At 38.8% G+C, this 15,896-nt stretch overlaps 1 protein-coding gene across 5 annotated transcripts in view; it reads right to left on the bottom strand.

The window, feature by feature from the left end:
- Window positions 1–1,957: 1,957 nt before the first annotated feature.
- The window catches only part of ARHGAP18 (Rho GTPase activating protein 18), a 171,296-nt gene continuing 157,357 nt past the window's right edge, over window positions 1,958–15,896 (bottom strand). For all 5 annotated transcript variants that reach the window (XM_046676003.1, XM_046676001.1, XM_046676005.1 and 2 more), the window contains exons 13-15: window positions 8,452–8,576; window positions 4,678–4,739; window positions 1,958–3,464 (exon numbers count right to left, since the gene is read on the bottom strand). In XM_046676003.1, coding sequence (XP_046531959.1) covers window positions 3,373–3,464; window positions 4,678–4,739; window positions 8,452–8,576 — 279 coding nt within the window. In that variant the 3' untranslated portion in view covers window positions 1,958–3,372. The remainder of the gene's footprint in view (window positions 3,465–4,677; window positions 4,740–8,451; window positions 8,577–15,896) is intronic.

Below are 15,896 nucleotides of genomic sequence, written 5' to 3'. Positions count from 1 at the left end.
CCATGGTCTCATGCCCATCCTCAACCCAGTGTTACCTCTCTGGCCTCATCTGTTATTTTCAGTGGCCCTCACTCCACTTCAGCCACGCTGGTGCCTTCGCTAACCTTTGGTAAGCTCCTGCCTTTGGACCTTTGTTCTAGTTATTCCCTCTATGTAGAATGCTCTTCTCCCAGATGTCTACATGGCAAGTTCCTCACTTCCTTCAAGTCTTTGCTCAGTTAGCAGATGTTCAGTGAGAATGCCTGTTTACTACTACAATGAGCCTATCCCTCCACTCTGTCCATTTACCCGGTTCATCTTCTTTCTGTCTTCATTGAACTTAACGTTCTTTCAACATACTATATAATTTTATCTCCTTATTATTTCATTATTTGTCTCCCTCCACTAGAATTTAAGCTCTATGAGAGCAGAGCTGTTGTGCTCATTGATGGACCTTAAGAGCAGACCACGCCGGGCACATATATGTAGGTGCCCAGTAAATATTTGTTGAATGAAGAAACAAACACATATGTACAAAAATAAAGACGGAGGTCATTATGTCCTCTATCTTAAACTTTCCACTTTCCTGGATCACTGTCTTTCCTTTTGTCATGATCCTTCTGCTTGAAAAAAACACTGCCAAATGTCTAATTTTGGCTTAGAAAAATCTGTCTTCCCTCCCTCTCCACTCAATGGGTTAAGGATAAAAGCGGACTAATAGATTGAACATAGAAACTCTGAAATGAATTATTATTTATAATTTTCAGAATCAGTGATCAAAGGGAGAGATCCATGGTGTTCTCACCTAACTGCCTTGCAGATGCCTTAACCACTTCCCTGTGAACTCGGGTTCACTTGCAAAACTTCCCAGTCTAGCCGAAAAGAATCCCTGACCAATACTGCCACCTACTGATCAGCAGGTGAGAAATCAGGACAACGGGGCAGAAAGCGCGATCCTGTTTAAGCAAAGTAGGAAAAGATAATAATGAAAAATCCCATGAAGTCAGTAAAATAAACAGCTTTTCCCAAAGAGTACTAGCAAGGAGTTTATAATGAATTCCACAGCCGCAGTAAGCAAACAGTGTGTAATTGTAAAAAATTACAATAATACCCTTCAGAGAAGAGGAAGCACCTCTGAAATAGCAACAGGACAACCAGTTTCCTATAAGTACCAACTCTCCACCTCCCCACCAGCAACTTCCTTAAGAGTTAGGATGTCTGAGACCCAAAGCAAAGATATTTGTTGTTTTTATTTTCCCTCACACACAAATAAAAACGAATCTTCCCTGAGATTTAAAATTCATTAGGAAAAAAAATTACAGAAAAAGCATTGGGGTTAATTCCAGGGCACTTATATTTGAGGCTCTGCCCTATGTTTCTCTACTTTAGAAGTGGAGGCATTTTTCTTGGTTATTTAAATGCAATATTGTTCAATGTCAATGGATGTGGGTCATGAGTTCTAAAAAGGACTCGAAATAAAACAGCATTTTCATATTTATTTACCACCATCTGGTACTTTTTCATTATCAAAAGTCCCTCATGCCCCTGTCCCCAGGGACATAGTAAACAGCAAAAACTGGCTGACAGAGGCTTCGGGAAGCCATCTATATCAATCGTTTGCTCCTGTCTTTTTTTGAAGTTGTGCATTCCTAAAATGTTTTAAGCCCTTGATTTTGCTTTTACATTGTACTTTCCATTAAATTAAACCATTAGTAAAACATTTTGCTAACTTGGAAATTAACATAGTCAAAATCAAAAATAGAATACTCTGTGTTTTTAAAAATCCTAAAGAATAGTAATTTGCGCAAGGAAAAAACTAAGGAAGGGAACAAGTTTATTTCCCCCACTTCTTCCCACTTTAAGAATTACACAGGAGCAACAGGAGCAATAAGAGTAGAAGCGGCTTCTAACGAAAACAAAAATAGTCCGACACACACTCGTGACCACATAGGATTAAAATAATTCCAAGAGAAGATAATTTAGAAAAATGCATTTAATTATAAAAAAAATTTAAATAAAAAAAGCAGTGGCATCAATCTGCACAGAGTTATTTAGTGATCATATCCACAGGCCGCTCTTGTAATTATATGCTAAAAATTTACGACTGTTCTCATTAACAGCGTTTTCCCTCCTAATTAGAGTGGCATCAAGAGAGTGTAATTCTTCCTAAAGTACTGCTAAAAGTATCCTAAACACAGTTTGTGCAAGCCATTTACATCACCTTTTATTTACTATCCTGTAAGCTCCTAAAATATCGAACATTTCTCTCCCAGTTCATGCTTCTTATTTACAATACAGAGGCTCATCTCTTGTCACAATAGGTTTGTGCATTAAAATCCCTGGGAGTAGCGGTTTCCACGGCATTTTAATAAATTCACTCTCATTATTGAAAATAAGTACACAAACACAAGCTTGTTCATATGACTGTGTCGTACCCAGAAGAATAACTCTTCCTGCAGCCTTACTGATGAGTAAAAGAATCCCCCTGTCGGTTGAATACACTCTCAGTCCTTACTGGATTATACGACCATGCATATGGATACTGCTAATACGACAATAGGCAAAGCCTGCTATGATTTTTTAAATTTCATTTAGACGAGGACAGCATACATGAGGTGATCTGGCTTTCACTCCCGTTATCTAGAATCCAGTTATTCCACATGGATATATTTTATTGATTCTCAGTCTATAAGTATTTCATAGTTCCATAGTAGTTGGCAATGGAGTTCTGACAGTTCTATATTCTTGACAGTGGACACAGTTCTGTGCACACATATCAGATAAACTGAAAAAAATACAAATCACTTCACGTGATACAGCAGGAAGAAGTGGCATGCTACTGTCTGGACAAATGATTCAAAGAGGTGAATATTAACATTCAACAGTGACAGGAACACTGTTGAATTCAGTCTGAGTTAAGATGTATTGTTTTCACAAGTTGCCACACCTGGTATTTGTTATCTTTTAGGTTAAAAAGCAAACTTAAGTGGTGAAAGGCAGCTGTGAGGAGGAGAGAACGTTGAGAAAGCATGGATTACTGTATACAAGATTTTAAGAGAAAAAAATACAAGGGAAAAGGAGTATATTTTCATATTAAAAAAACTATGTCACATCTAGGCACATTTCACAGAGTATATGAAAATAGCCTAGAAGCTAATTAAGTCCCTTCCCTCTCACTCCAGAGATATTTGTTTTCTAATAATACTACTAATAATAATTAACATAATTCTGGCAGCAGCACAAATCTATAACGTTTTAAGGCTTGAGTGTCACTATTCAACAGCCGGGTACATTTGAATAATAAGTATCCTGCCATTTCCTTTATGTATCAACACTCTTGACCCAGGGAGGGTTATTAAGGAAGTCCTGGTGGCTGTCTGTCGCTGGAGTCTTCTAGGATGGCTTCGACTTTATGACCCACTCAGCATTTGGGTTGAGCTGATATAAGTCCTTCATGTGAGTGTCGTCATCGAGGCAGCGTTCCCCTAGAAAGAGATGCGGCATCAGTTTCACACAGTGGGGAAACTGGGATGCAATTTTCAACTTAAGCCTAATGGTTTAATTCTGAAGTCTTACACTTCAAAATCTTTCCCATCCTTTCCCATCTCCCATCATATTATAAGACTTGCCCAAAATATTGAAAAAGTCAATTTAGTAGTCTTTCTCTAAATGAAGAGTTTTCAAATTAATTTAGGAAGTTGAAAATACTTTGTATGATAGGCTTTTAAATAGCTCTTAAAAGCTTATTCACTTTTATCAAGTGTGGCAGCAGTTTTGCATCCACGTAAGTAAGAAACCACACTTAATTCCCAATAACTAACAGTAAAATGCAAAATCAAATATATTAATATTTAAATAATCTTTACTAATAGGGTTAATGAGTCTAGGTTTCTAATGGAGTTGGGATTTATTCAAATTTTAAGAATGAGCCTCCACATTCCTGTATTCAACTTTCAATATTTACCAGCATTTTTAAGTTCCAGAAAAAAAATCTATAAAACTTATCTTAAAATATTTTAAATTACTATTTTGAGTTAAATAGCATTTCATTTATTTGTTAATAACTTCACCTGTACCATTTGCAAGGTCAAAAAAAGGGGGGAAAGTTAATTTCAAATTTTAATAAAGAGATGAGTACAATCCACCGCTAACTACAAGTGGGCAAATAAAATATGACATAGTCAAAGATAACCCATGCTTTTGTATCAAGTATCCTATTTCTATTGCCTAAGTTACCAATGTGTTTGTGTGTGTGTGTGTGTGTGTGTGTATTATTTAGTAGGAAATCAACAGGCAAAAATAACTTCTGCTTTCACTAAAAATATCTGGTACTAATACCATAATAAAATGTTATCTTGGTCTTAAATAAGCTCAACCACTTCCTTTATTAAGATGTGACATAAGCATATAAAAAAGAAAGAAGTTTAGAAAAACTTCATTAACCATTCTAGAAGTGATTCTCATTTCAGGGCACTTGCCTTTTCTGAGGCTCAACACAGATAGGCATTTCTAAGACGAAGCTCAAACAGAGCCTGAAGAGAAAGGTCAGACCACTAAATGGATCCACAGTATTCATCAACTATGTACAGCATGCTATATCTTACTCCTAATTTCCTTTTTTCCTCCAAAGATATAAATAATACCTATTGGCAATGTCAAATCAGCATATGGAATACAAAGAGAAAAAAATGTGCTTACCAATATTTCCTCCAACTTCATACAAAAACACTTCCCCTTTCTTGAGAGTCTGGACTATCCCACTATTAGAGACAAAACAAACTGATTAGTTGTGTCATCAGACAGCTTGCAAGTAAATCACTTTAATGTGCTTGGGGAATTCTGGCTCGTATGGAAAATTCATAACTTAGACACACTGTAATTATCTACACATTTGTATTTTCCCATCTGTTAAATGTGCCGAATAGGTAATAAAGATGTCACACCTGTAAATTAAAATAAACAAATGGAATCATACATCTGAAGGCAAAATAATAAATCAGTATCTAAATTGGGAAAATTAAAAAGAAATGTAACAATATTTTAGCTGCCAATAAAATTATTAATTTGATCATCTACTTTGTATAGGGGCCAAAAAGGTCCTCACAGAACTATAAAAAGAAATGTTCCCATGTCTGTTTTCACATTGCATTTACTCACTAAGCATTTATCATGGGTTTGCTGTGCTGACAACTCTAATGGTACACAAGATGAATGTGAAGAACACAACATGGTTCAGAACCGTCCCTGGGTTGGCCATCCGAATATGGAAGGTACACACCTTCAAAGGAGAAGCAAATACTCATTATGAAGACTTGACACGTAGGAGACACTTACAGGTTTATCCTCGTCAAAGAATAAACTCTTCCAGGATATTAGGTTCCAATAATAAAAATTGGTAAAATTGAATGGTTTGCAAAACTCTGTGTACAAATTACCTGGGAAACGTGCTAAAAAATCAGATCTAAGGCTCTAGAAACTCTGATTTAATACATCTAGATGAAACCTAAGAATCTGCTTTTGAAACGCTTTATAGTGGATTCTGATGTATGGAAAGCTCTGTGAACCACTGACAGATGGCCCTGAAGATGCACTCCCTGGAATTGAGAAGAGAAAACCAGGTCTGACTTTTATTCAAACTGTTATGAAAAATACGGTACGGGAGAAGCTTTCTTAACCAACCATTTAATGACTCATCTTTGGTTATTCAATTCTATTTACTCTGCTCTCTGCAGCACACTAGACGCTCAGGGCTATAGACGTCCTCAGCCTAGGATCCACCTGCTAAGTGTTTCTTAACCAAGAGACAACTCGCTTTGTTTCCAAACTGGTGAAAAAGATGCTTCCAAAAGATGCTTATCTTGCAAATAATTTAATTATTATTATTTATTTATAATATAGTACATAACCTGATAAACTATGAATAAAAGAAGAGGCGTTATTTCTATGAAAACCAAGTTGAATATTTGGGGAGACTTGATAGAAAAAAAAATCTAGTCAGATATTGCTCTCAGATTGCTTCTCCAGTATCACCGCTCTTGTTCCATTTCAAAGAACCCTTAAGTGGATTTCCTGGTATATACAAGCTTTTGTGTAATGCTAGTCAACAAATCCATGATTAAAGAAAAGGCAACAGCCTTTATCAAAGACTGGTGAATGAATGGGCAATTTATTGTACATTTATTTTATGCTATTCACGTGTTCTTGGCTTCAGTAGAGAAAGTAGGGGAGGAAAAGGATGAGGAAGTAGGGTTTCTAACTGCCCTACACAGGTGGAATGCAAACGGCAGGAGGAGGGGAAAGTGGTGGAAGAAAATATGTACATAAACATTTATTAAGAATTTCACTTATTAGATGGCCCAGACAGTGCTGTGTGCTTCATGGTCGCTTTCCCAGCTAATTATCACAAGACTATAATGTAGATCCTATTATGGTCCATTTCTACAAATGAGGAACTTGAGACTTAAAGAGATTATAAAAACTGGCCTAAGATGAAACAGGAAAAGCTGGCATTTGGATCCACATCATTTGCCCCCAGCATCCCCAAGCATAAGGAAAGGGGCTGAGGATTGGGGGGAAAAGGAGGCAAATGGAGACCGAAGTTCACCAGACTTCCCTCTAGGCGGAGCAGAATGGGGAGAAGGGAAGAGGCAGAAGAAGGACCCTGCTTCCGGGGGCGGCAAATGATTATTTAATAAAAGCACCACAAGCAGAAAATCCAAATATGCGGATGACAACTGTCCCAAAGCTGGTGCTTTCTATGAGAATATGCCTAGTACTGTCACGCTATACCCTAAATGTACAACTAAACTGCACAACTTCATAGTCACATCTTGTGTTATCAGCAAGCACAGGAACAAAAGTACAGACTAAATCAAGCACTTGGGTCCTGAAATTAGATGCTGTGTAAATTAACCGTGGCTAGCCCGGAAGTCTGGCCAGATCTTCAGGTACACACTCTGAGAGAGGATGGGAAGCCGTCCCTGGGAGGAAGAACTGCAAGAGTTGGTATCTACTAAGTCACAGCAGGGAGCAGAGAGGAAGTGGACTGACTTCACGTTGAAGTAGAGAGATACTTTAGGGAGCAAAAACATCCAAGAAATTCCAACTGCTCCCGGGACTTAATCCTGAGAAATCCCAGCCACTCTCAGACTACACCAACGGCCCCAGATCCCTGATGGTCTCTAGAGTCTCTGGCCAGTATGGAGAGTGGCTAAAGGACTGCTTTTGAAGACAGAAATCACAGATTTAGAATTCAGCTCCACCATCTATGAAATGTGTGACCACACAAAGTCTCGGTTTTCTTATCAGTGAAACAGAAGCAGTATTAGCACTTCCTTCAGAGTGCTGTTGAGAGGGAAGTTCAAGCTGGCTACTGAAAGCCCAGAGATTACCCAGAAGGCTGGGTTTTATTTCATCACCATCTTTTAACTGCCCAGGCTCATCTCTTCTCCCACTGTATAAACCCTGAGGGAAGATACTTTAAAATATATTTTTATTCCCCTCCCAACATCTAGCAGACGGCCTTAAAGAGAACAGAGACATATTACACACTTGTGGTACTGTATTGAAATTGGAGAGGTTTTGACAGAAAACTTCACTGAAGTCCTTGAATGTTAGAATGAGGAGATTAACTTCTACAGGAAACTAAAACAGAGTATTCATAAGCTAAGATGCCAATGCCTCTGTCTTTTTAAAAACAAAATTTAGATTACTTTGTTTCAATGAGTGGAAATGAGGGAGGAAAGCACTAAAAATACAATTTTAGCTAAAAATAAGAATTCAAAGGACAAAAACTGAAAACCCAATACACTTGTTGGAACCTCTAAAATTCAAGGAAAGATAATGCAAAATGTCTTGGAAAATGTATCTTCTAATATCATCCGAGGGACGCCAATGGTGTCAAAGGACTCCTCCTGCCCCGTCAGCCGCGGCACAGAGAAGGCTTGGTCACCCCTACGAGGACTGTGTGCTCTATCCTGGAGACTTCAGAGCTCAAGGGACTGGCTCTCCCCTCTCCAATCTTTATACCTTCTGTTTCTAAATTTAAGCCTTTCTTTTCATTCATTATATTTCATAGAAAAAGTTGTATCTTTTGTTTATTTTAATCACACTGTATCCTAATTAGTGATTTTCCTAACAGCCTACACACAGTAATTAAGCTCCAATTAGCATATTCTGGAAAGAATATTGAGTGGTCCCCTGTGCCAAGCCCACTGCAGGCAGAGTACAGGAATGCTCAGACTTCCTGCTTCACACAGGCTCCATTTAAACACAGACCACACCGAATGAACTCGACTCATTCCGACAGTCTCATTGTTAGGTTTCCTCTTCTTTTCTGCTGGGAAGACAAAATTTTTAAGCACTTTACACCACCCATAGTTATTAAAACAACATGGAGGAGGGGAGAGAAAGAAAGAGAGAGCATGCAAGTGAGTTACACTCCGGAATAATTCAAACAAAACAGGCCTCTACCTTTCTTGGCTGAGAAACCTGGCAAGTACATCACTGGCTTTTAGTTCTTCAGTTAGCTGTATTGCCATGGAAACTTTCGAAAGATGGGGAGCCTGCACTCGAATCACTCCCTGAGGAACGTCAGCCTGCAAAGCAATAATGACACTGGAACAAAGCTGGCAGCAGCTGGAACATGTAACTCTGTGCAATGCATTGTATGGTAAGTGTGCTTAACTACTACGCGTTTTACTTCACCACATAAAAACCTTAACTACTGTATAATGGAATTTGCTAAATTACATCAAACCTCAAATATCCTCTTAATGGTGATAGGGGAACTTTCTAACGCTTGTGCAGTAATGCTTAATTATTTTTAAAGATGTAAAGAATGACAGCAATAACCATTACTGCCATATTAAGTGCTGATTTCTGAGTATTATCTACTAGAGGGTGCTTCTTCATGTAGCAATTTATGAAATTGAATCAGAAAGAAGTTACTTTGTGTGCTATTGCAATGTATGCATATTAAAGATCTTCCGGCACATTCACAAAATTTCACAAAAAAATTTTGACCCTGAGAGTATTAAAAAAAAAAATGAAATACACTTTTCTAATACGTTTGTAGTGTGTCTGCTCCTCACGTGGCTAATGAGCTTACACTGTGACCACACACTTTGAACTTAAGATGACCAATTGTATATCCTTTGCCCAGGGATGTTAAGAATATTTTCTGTATTTGGGAGAATAGCAAGGAAAGATTTTGAGAATTGTAACATGAAAATATCAGCTACGGCATTCGAAATATTAGGCTTAATTAATTCCTAATGGTTCTGCTAAAATAAATACTAATTTATTATTTATAACCATATACACAGAACTTAGAACAAGCAGCATGCACAAATTATGCTTAAAAATAATGTTTTAGACACTAATAACCTGTTTAATTCAACTAAAATTTACTAAGCATCTACTGAGTACCAGGCATTGTGCAAGGTCTACTTACCCTGCAGACAAGTCAGACACAAGTCCTTTACTGTGCACAATGTTATCTTTGTGCTCACAATATCATTTTTATGTACATGATCTTAAATTGCTTTTTTTTTAAACATAAAGCAGATATACCACAGGTGGAATTAATGTGATTTCTTTCAAAGTTCAACAAAACAACACAGCTTTAGAATCAGGCTGCATAAAAATGTAGGTGCCCCCAACAGATTTAAAATTGCTTCTCAGTAACATCTGAGATGTAGAGTGGGAATAACAAAGAAAAGAAGGGATACTGCCTAAGACCGGACAGGGGAGCACGGGATTGGGTAAGACCTCCTTGGAAGGGCTGCAACCATCTGTTTCACCTGTGGAGACACTGCAGCGGGCCTGACACCAACCTCAGAAACCCTGCTCCCCCCGACCTGACCACTCAGGGAAGAGCTGCAGGGCACACTCCTTCCCACGCAGGCAAAGCTTTCTGGCTGTCCATTCACCATCCTGCTGGGCGAGGGACCGCCTTCCTAGCATCCTTGTCTGACTTCTCTTCCTGGGGAGATTGTGTTCAACGTGATCCCCAAAGGGGGTCCCACTCCCAGCCTGGTCCCAGATGCCTCAACTCTCTCTCCATCTCTCCTATCCAGCCTGGACCGTTGGCTTCCTTCGTTGACTTCCAATTTTGGGGGCATGCAGTTTGGCCTGATTCCTTAGTCTAGTCTCTGACCTCCACTTTGCCTCTAGGATACAAGTCTAACTTACCTTTTTCCTCAATTCTGTGACAGATTTTATTGTCATTTGTAACATTTTGGAAAATGAGCGGCTTCTTACAACAGATGGGGCATTTCACATGGTTGGTACCTTTTTCCTTTCAAAGCAGTTATTAAATCAATGGTGTAGCTCATAATTCAGGGATCACGCCACGTGCACATCTACGTTGGGTTTCATCTCTAGCTTACAGCCATCCTGCTGTGGCCATTCTGCCTGCTCGCCTGGCCTCAACTATCTATTTCCTCATAAGAGGTGGAAAAGAATAAGCTGGCCCTGACAACTCAAATGTTGGAGTGAAAACTGTTACAGCAACAGTTGAAGAACTAAGTCTGTGTCTACTTGGTTAGGGAAACTACTATTGGTATTTTGGATTCTATTGGCCTATGATTATTATTATTATTATTATATAACTATATATTATATAATATAATATTAATATATAACTATATATATATAAATAAGTTATATTATGGAGGGCCCTGAATGGTAAATCAGGGTTTGCAGATAACCATCTACTTTAAGCTGATTTAAAAGATAGGAAATTATGCTCGAGTCATAGGGCCAAATATCCCTACATACAGGTTTTCTTTAGTGAAAGTAACACTGAAAAAAATTGTTCATAATTACGTCTTATTCAACCCTAGAATATCAAAAAGGCAGGCAAATCTATGCCAACATTCGAAGCAAAGTAAGATGATATGATTTTTATACACAAAACGTCCATAATAAATGACTTACAAAAGCAAAATGACCCAGAAAAATGATATATTGCCATAGAGAGTTCAGGGATGCGGCAACCTTACTCTGCCCCCTGCCTTTTCCCCCACTATTCCTTGTGGGACATTCTATTGTTGGATAAAAAAGGCCGGTCAAAGTTTGCTACAAACACCCATCCTTTCCTATCTTTATGTATGTTCTGCTCCCCTTGTGCAATTTCCCCTGTTATCCATTTCAAGGCCAAGCTCAAATACTTCAGACTCTATGGAACCTTCCATGATCCACAGGGTCAAAAGGAACATCCTCCTTCCACTGACATTTCCACTGAATCCCTTTTATGATGGGGATCCTAACATACGACACCTGTATTCTACGTGTCTGAGTCACATCTATAGCCATCCATCAGTGTTTACTGATAAAATGAATCACCCAAAAGTATTTCTCACTAAAAATGGCATGTTAATAATAGTAAAATTTCTCTAGAATAAAATAAAATATGCCAATGTGTATTTCCTCAATAGCAAAAAAATAGTCTTAGGTACACTGTCTAAAAGAAACCAGTTAAGTTGCCTCCATCTACCACATGGTACTCCCTCTACCACTGAGAAAAGACAGGAAGGGAAGGAGGGTGGAAGAAAGGAACTGAAGATGCTACAAGGGATAATTCAGGCACTTACTCCTGCATCGAGATACCAACAGCAGCGTGCACCTGCTTGAGGATGTTACCTCTTTTCCCTCAAGGCATCTCATGAACAGCTTGAAGGCCTCTAATAACATGACCATGGCCTACACTTTCTAAGTGAGTTCAGGGATGGACTTCGGAGAGTATGGATGTGCTTCCTTATAAACACAGCACTGAGGTCAGTGTGATGTCAGGCTGCACCCAAGGGCACCACGTCTGACACAGGAATCCAGAGTCTCTCTGATAATTCGAGTTCGGAGGGAAGAGGCCCAAGGTCCAGCTGCTGTGGGCACTTGAGAGTTCCCATGTACATTCAACGTGTCAGGTAATTGCCCTACTACGGCTTTTGTGAGCAGATGGGGAGTGGCGTGGATTCAGGTTCCTGACAGCTGTGAAACTTCCCACACCCTTCCCCTCAGTGAGTAGGAGTGAAGCTAGGCCAGCTCTAGATCAGCTTTTTTTTTTTTCTTTTTTGGAGGAAGATTAGCCCTGAGCTAACTGCTGCCAATCCTCCTCTTTTTGCTGAGGAAGACTGGCCCTGAGCTAACATCCGTGCATATCTTCCTCTACTTTATACATGGGACTCCTGCCACAGCATGGCGTGCCAAGTGGTGCCCTGTTGGCACCCGGGACTGGAACCAGCGAACCCCAGGCCACCGAAGAGGAACATGCACACTTAACTGCTATGCCACTGGGCCGGCCCCTGGATCAGCTTTAACCCTTCCCAAACTACTAATTGCACAATTTTGACTCATTTCACGTAGAACTGCAAGATCAATGCCTCTAAAAAGCTTTTCATTAGGCCAACTATGGCACAAAGCACCTTCCTAGGTTGACCGGCCACATTCTCTGACAACTAAGAAACCTGTGTTCTAGCCAGGAGGGTGTGTGTGTGTGATAGGAGCAATTCTCAGAGTGTCTATTTCTGTGGTAACACATCCCATCCCAAATTCTCACAATATGAAGACAGAGTCTGACTCAGTCTGCATCTACCATGCTCTTGACTGTTGGAGAAGAAATGAGTTTAACTGGTAGATGTAACAGTTAAAGATGAAGAGTTAAAAAGTTGTCTGGAAAGTTTCTCCTCAATATATTAACAAGGGTGGACAAATGATATTTACTAAAGATGATAAACAATAAATGATGCCAAAGCTCTCATTTAAATGGTGTATGACAATTACTATTAAGTTCCAGAATCATGCTGTATCAAATACCAAGACCATTAGTAGATACACCGAGCTGCTGAGCTGTGAGTGGGCACAACACACCTGATCATTAAGACAAACGGTCTGTTCTTGAGTCATAATAATAACTGAATCTGTGAACAATATAATCTTTGTACCCTTCCTATTTCATGTTTTTTTGTCTTAGCTGTGACGCTGTCTCTCTCTCACTTTGGTGTGCTTGTGAGCTGAAGTTACGTGTTGTGCAGCAAGACTGGAGAAGAACAGTATTTGACTCACACTAATAAAATTTAGTCACAAAGGATTTTACAACTTAGAAAATGTTAGTTAATTTCTTAAGCATGCAAACACTGTCATAATAGAGAAAATGATCTCATATGGTCCTCATGTGTTTTACATAGTGACAACGTCTACTTTTTAAAATGTAATTTTATTTCTTATTATTTCGTTAAGTAAACTGATATTTTCATCAGGTGTAGAGATAAACACTACATTGTTCCTATTTTTGCACTCTAGAGATTAGAAATTTAATGTCAGACCTTTAGAAGAGACATTAATTCCATCTCTTTTTTTCACTAAAAGCTAATTTAAATGTAAAGCTGACATTTCTAATGCTATAGAAAAACCTTTTATCTTCAAAAGGGCAAACTGGAAATACACCTTTCTCAAAAAAAGGCTGGATATAACACATATTTTAGAAAATTAAACAAGGACATTTTAGCAAGGTATCTTAAACTAAAATGGCATATTTATCACCTTAGTCTGATTCGAGGTGGGCATATAGAAGGCATTCTCTATGATCGATCTGGAACCGTCTACGTTCTGATTACAATCGGGCCTCAGTTACCCAAATGTTCAAAGGTTTACCCAACACACAGATTTAGAGAATTTTAAAGAAGGGCCTGAAATAACTTCATAGTTAATAAGCACTTAACTTACAATGAAATAAGTTCTAATATTTTCCTCTTTTAATAGGGATTTTTTTTGCACTATAAAAAGAAATCAGAGAATGTCTTAAAAAGAAACAAGAATTTATGCTTGATACTGTAATCTGATTTTCCACCTGGGTCCCCAAGTAGATCCAGACACTGTTTTCAGACCTAAAGCAGATGCTTGAAACAACACCTGCGAAGATGCTCTGCATCAGAGCTGTTAAATGAAACCAGAGATGGCATTTGAAACAGAGTGGTGACTACAGACAGGCAACCCCAGCCACGAATGACTCAGAGTCTACCCTGCACTGCTGCCAACTCCAGGATTCTTCTGGAGAAGATGACAGAAGGTGGCAGCAACAGATTTCTTTTCCATATCCAAAGCCCTAAACCTTAAAATATTACTAGATCATTCTGGAACTTAAGCAAGTCACATAAGCTCTCTAAAACTTTAGTTCTTCAACTGTAAACTCAGAGTGTGAGACTGGGTCATCCTGAGTAAACTCTGAAGTTAACCATTTGGGAGACAGCTTTCATTCCCTCTACCAAAGAGGGCAGACGTGGTGAGCAGCCCGGCTTATTTCACAGAATCTCACAGCCTCGCTCTGTGCCCACACTCTCTCGTAAACATACAGCTTCCCTTTACTTTGAGAGGTGGGCTTGAATGACAGAAGAAAAATCATGCACATATCTAAGTCCACAATGGACCTTGAAACTGGCATGGCTCAGCAATTCATAACCAGATGCTCTTCAAAGCTACCCTAGATCCTTATTAGGCAGAGATGCAAACTGAGGTATTATGGCTGAAATGATAGGATGCCCGATTTCCTTAAAAATACTAAAAGGAAAAACAGTGTGGGAGACAAGACGGAATAAGATCAGAAAAATCTGCTTGATCGTTGGTGATGAGTTTATGGGGGTTTATATACAATTCTATTTTTGTGTACATTAGAAAATCCCATAATAAAATTAAATATATGTACATACACATGCATGTTACCAAATGGGGGAAAATCAACCTTACTGTTTTTATATAGTACACATGCCCAGGTCCTGCTCTGGGACATTCTGACCCAGAGGGTCCAGGGAGTGTCTCAGTTATATTTTGTTGTTGTTGTTGTTCTTTTAAGTAATACTACAGATGTTCCTATTGCATACCTCTGGTTGAACACTATTAATCTGGTCTTACCCTCTCATTTTATAGAAGAAACTGAGGTCCAGAGAGATAAAATGACTTGTCATTAATGTCTCATTGATGGCAGAGCTAGGACTATATCCTCGAGCTGCACGACTTCTGGTGTGTGATGTGGTCATGTGTATACAAGAGTGCATGGATGTGTTTGTGTATGCGCGTGTGCGTGTGTACACTATCAATCACAACTGTAAATTGAAGGCTATCAGAAAATGGTTATTTTTAATAGTGTAGAATTGTGTTATTTTTCACCAAGTGTTTCCTCCTGCTGTCATTAACAGATAAGTTTTATTAGCATTAAGAAATTCACATTTGTACCAAACAATTCATATGCTGTAGTCATTAAAAATATTTGTCTTATTAAGTAGATTGAGTGTGTCCCTTACAACCTGGTTCATGCTATTAATTTACCTAGTCAAGCATGTCTTAATACCATGAATGCCTGATTATATATAGTTAGCATTAATAGCATGCAGAGTGCTTTAAAAAATATTACCTTGATGAATTTTCATGATCTACAATCTCTCGTCTTTCATTTTTCAATCTCTGGCAATTTGGCTTCTTCTACCAACAGTCACTTGACAATGGTTTTGAAGACAGTCACGACTGACCTTTCAAATGCAAAATATAGTCGACCTCTATCCAATGTTAACCTAACTCAACCCCCTGAGCATTTGGCACTACTACCCAAGCTCTTCAACTTACGTGACTCCTCCTCCCCAGGCTTCCAAGATACTACAATCTTCAACTTTCTCTCACTTCCTATTATTTCTTGGCCTCTTTTACCAGCTGGTTTTCCAAGGCCCACTACTTAAATATTGGTGTCCCCCAAGGATTTCTTTGCCATTTAATTTTCTTACCCCATACATCCCCTTTGTGTAATAGGAACCACTCTATGGCAAACTACAATCTCTATGCTCATCACAAATGCACACCTCCAGTCTGGCCACTCCTTGAGCTTCAGCCCCATGTAGTTAACATTCATGGAGGCATGTCGACCCCAAATG

This window comes from Equus quagga, chromosome 11 (assembly GCF_021613505.1).
Source record: "Equus quagga isolate Etosha38 chromosome 11, UCLA_HA_Equagga_1.0, whole genome shotgun sequence".
Classification (NCBI taxonomy): domain Eukaryota; kingdom Metazoa; phylum Chordata; class Mammalia; order Perissodactyla; family Equidae; genus Equus; species Equus quagga.
This window is presented reverse-complemented; position numbering and strand designations above follow the sequence as displayed.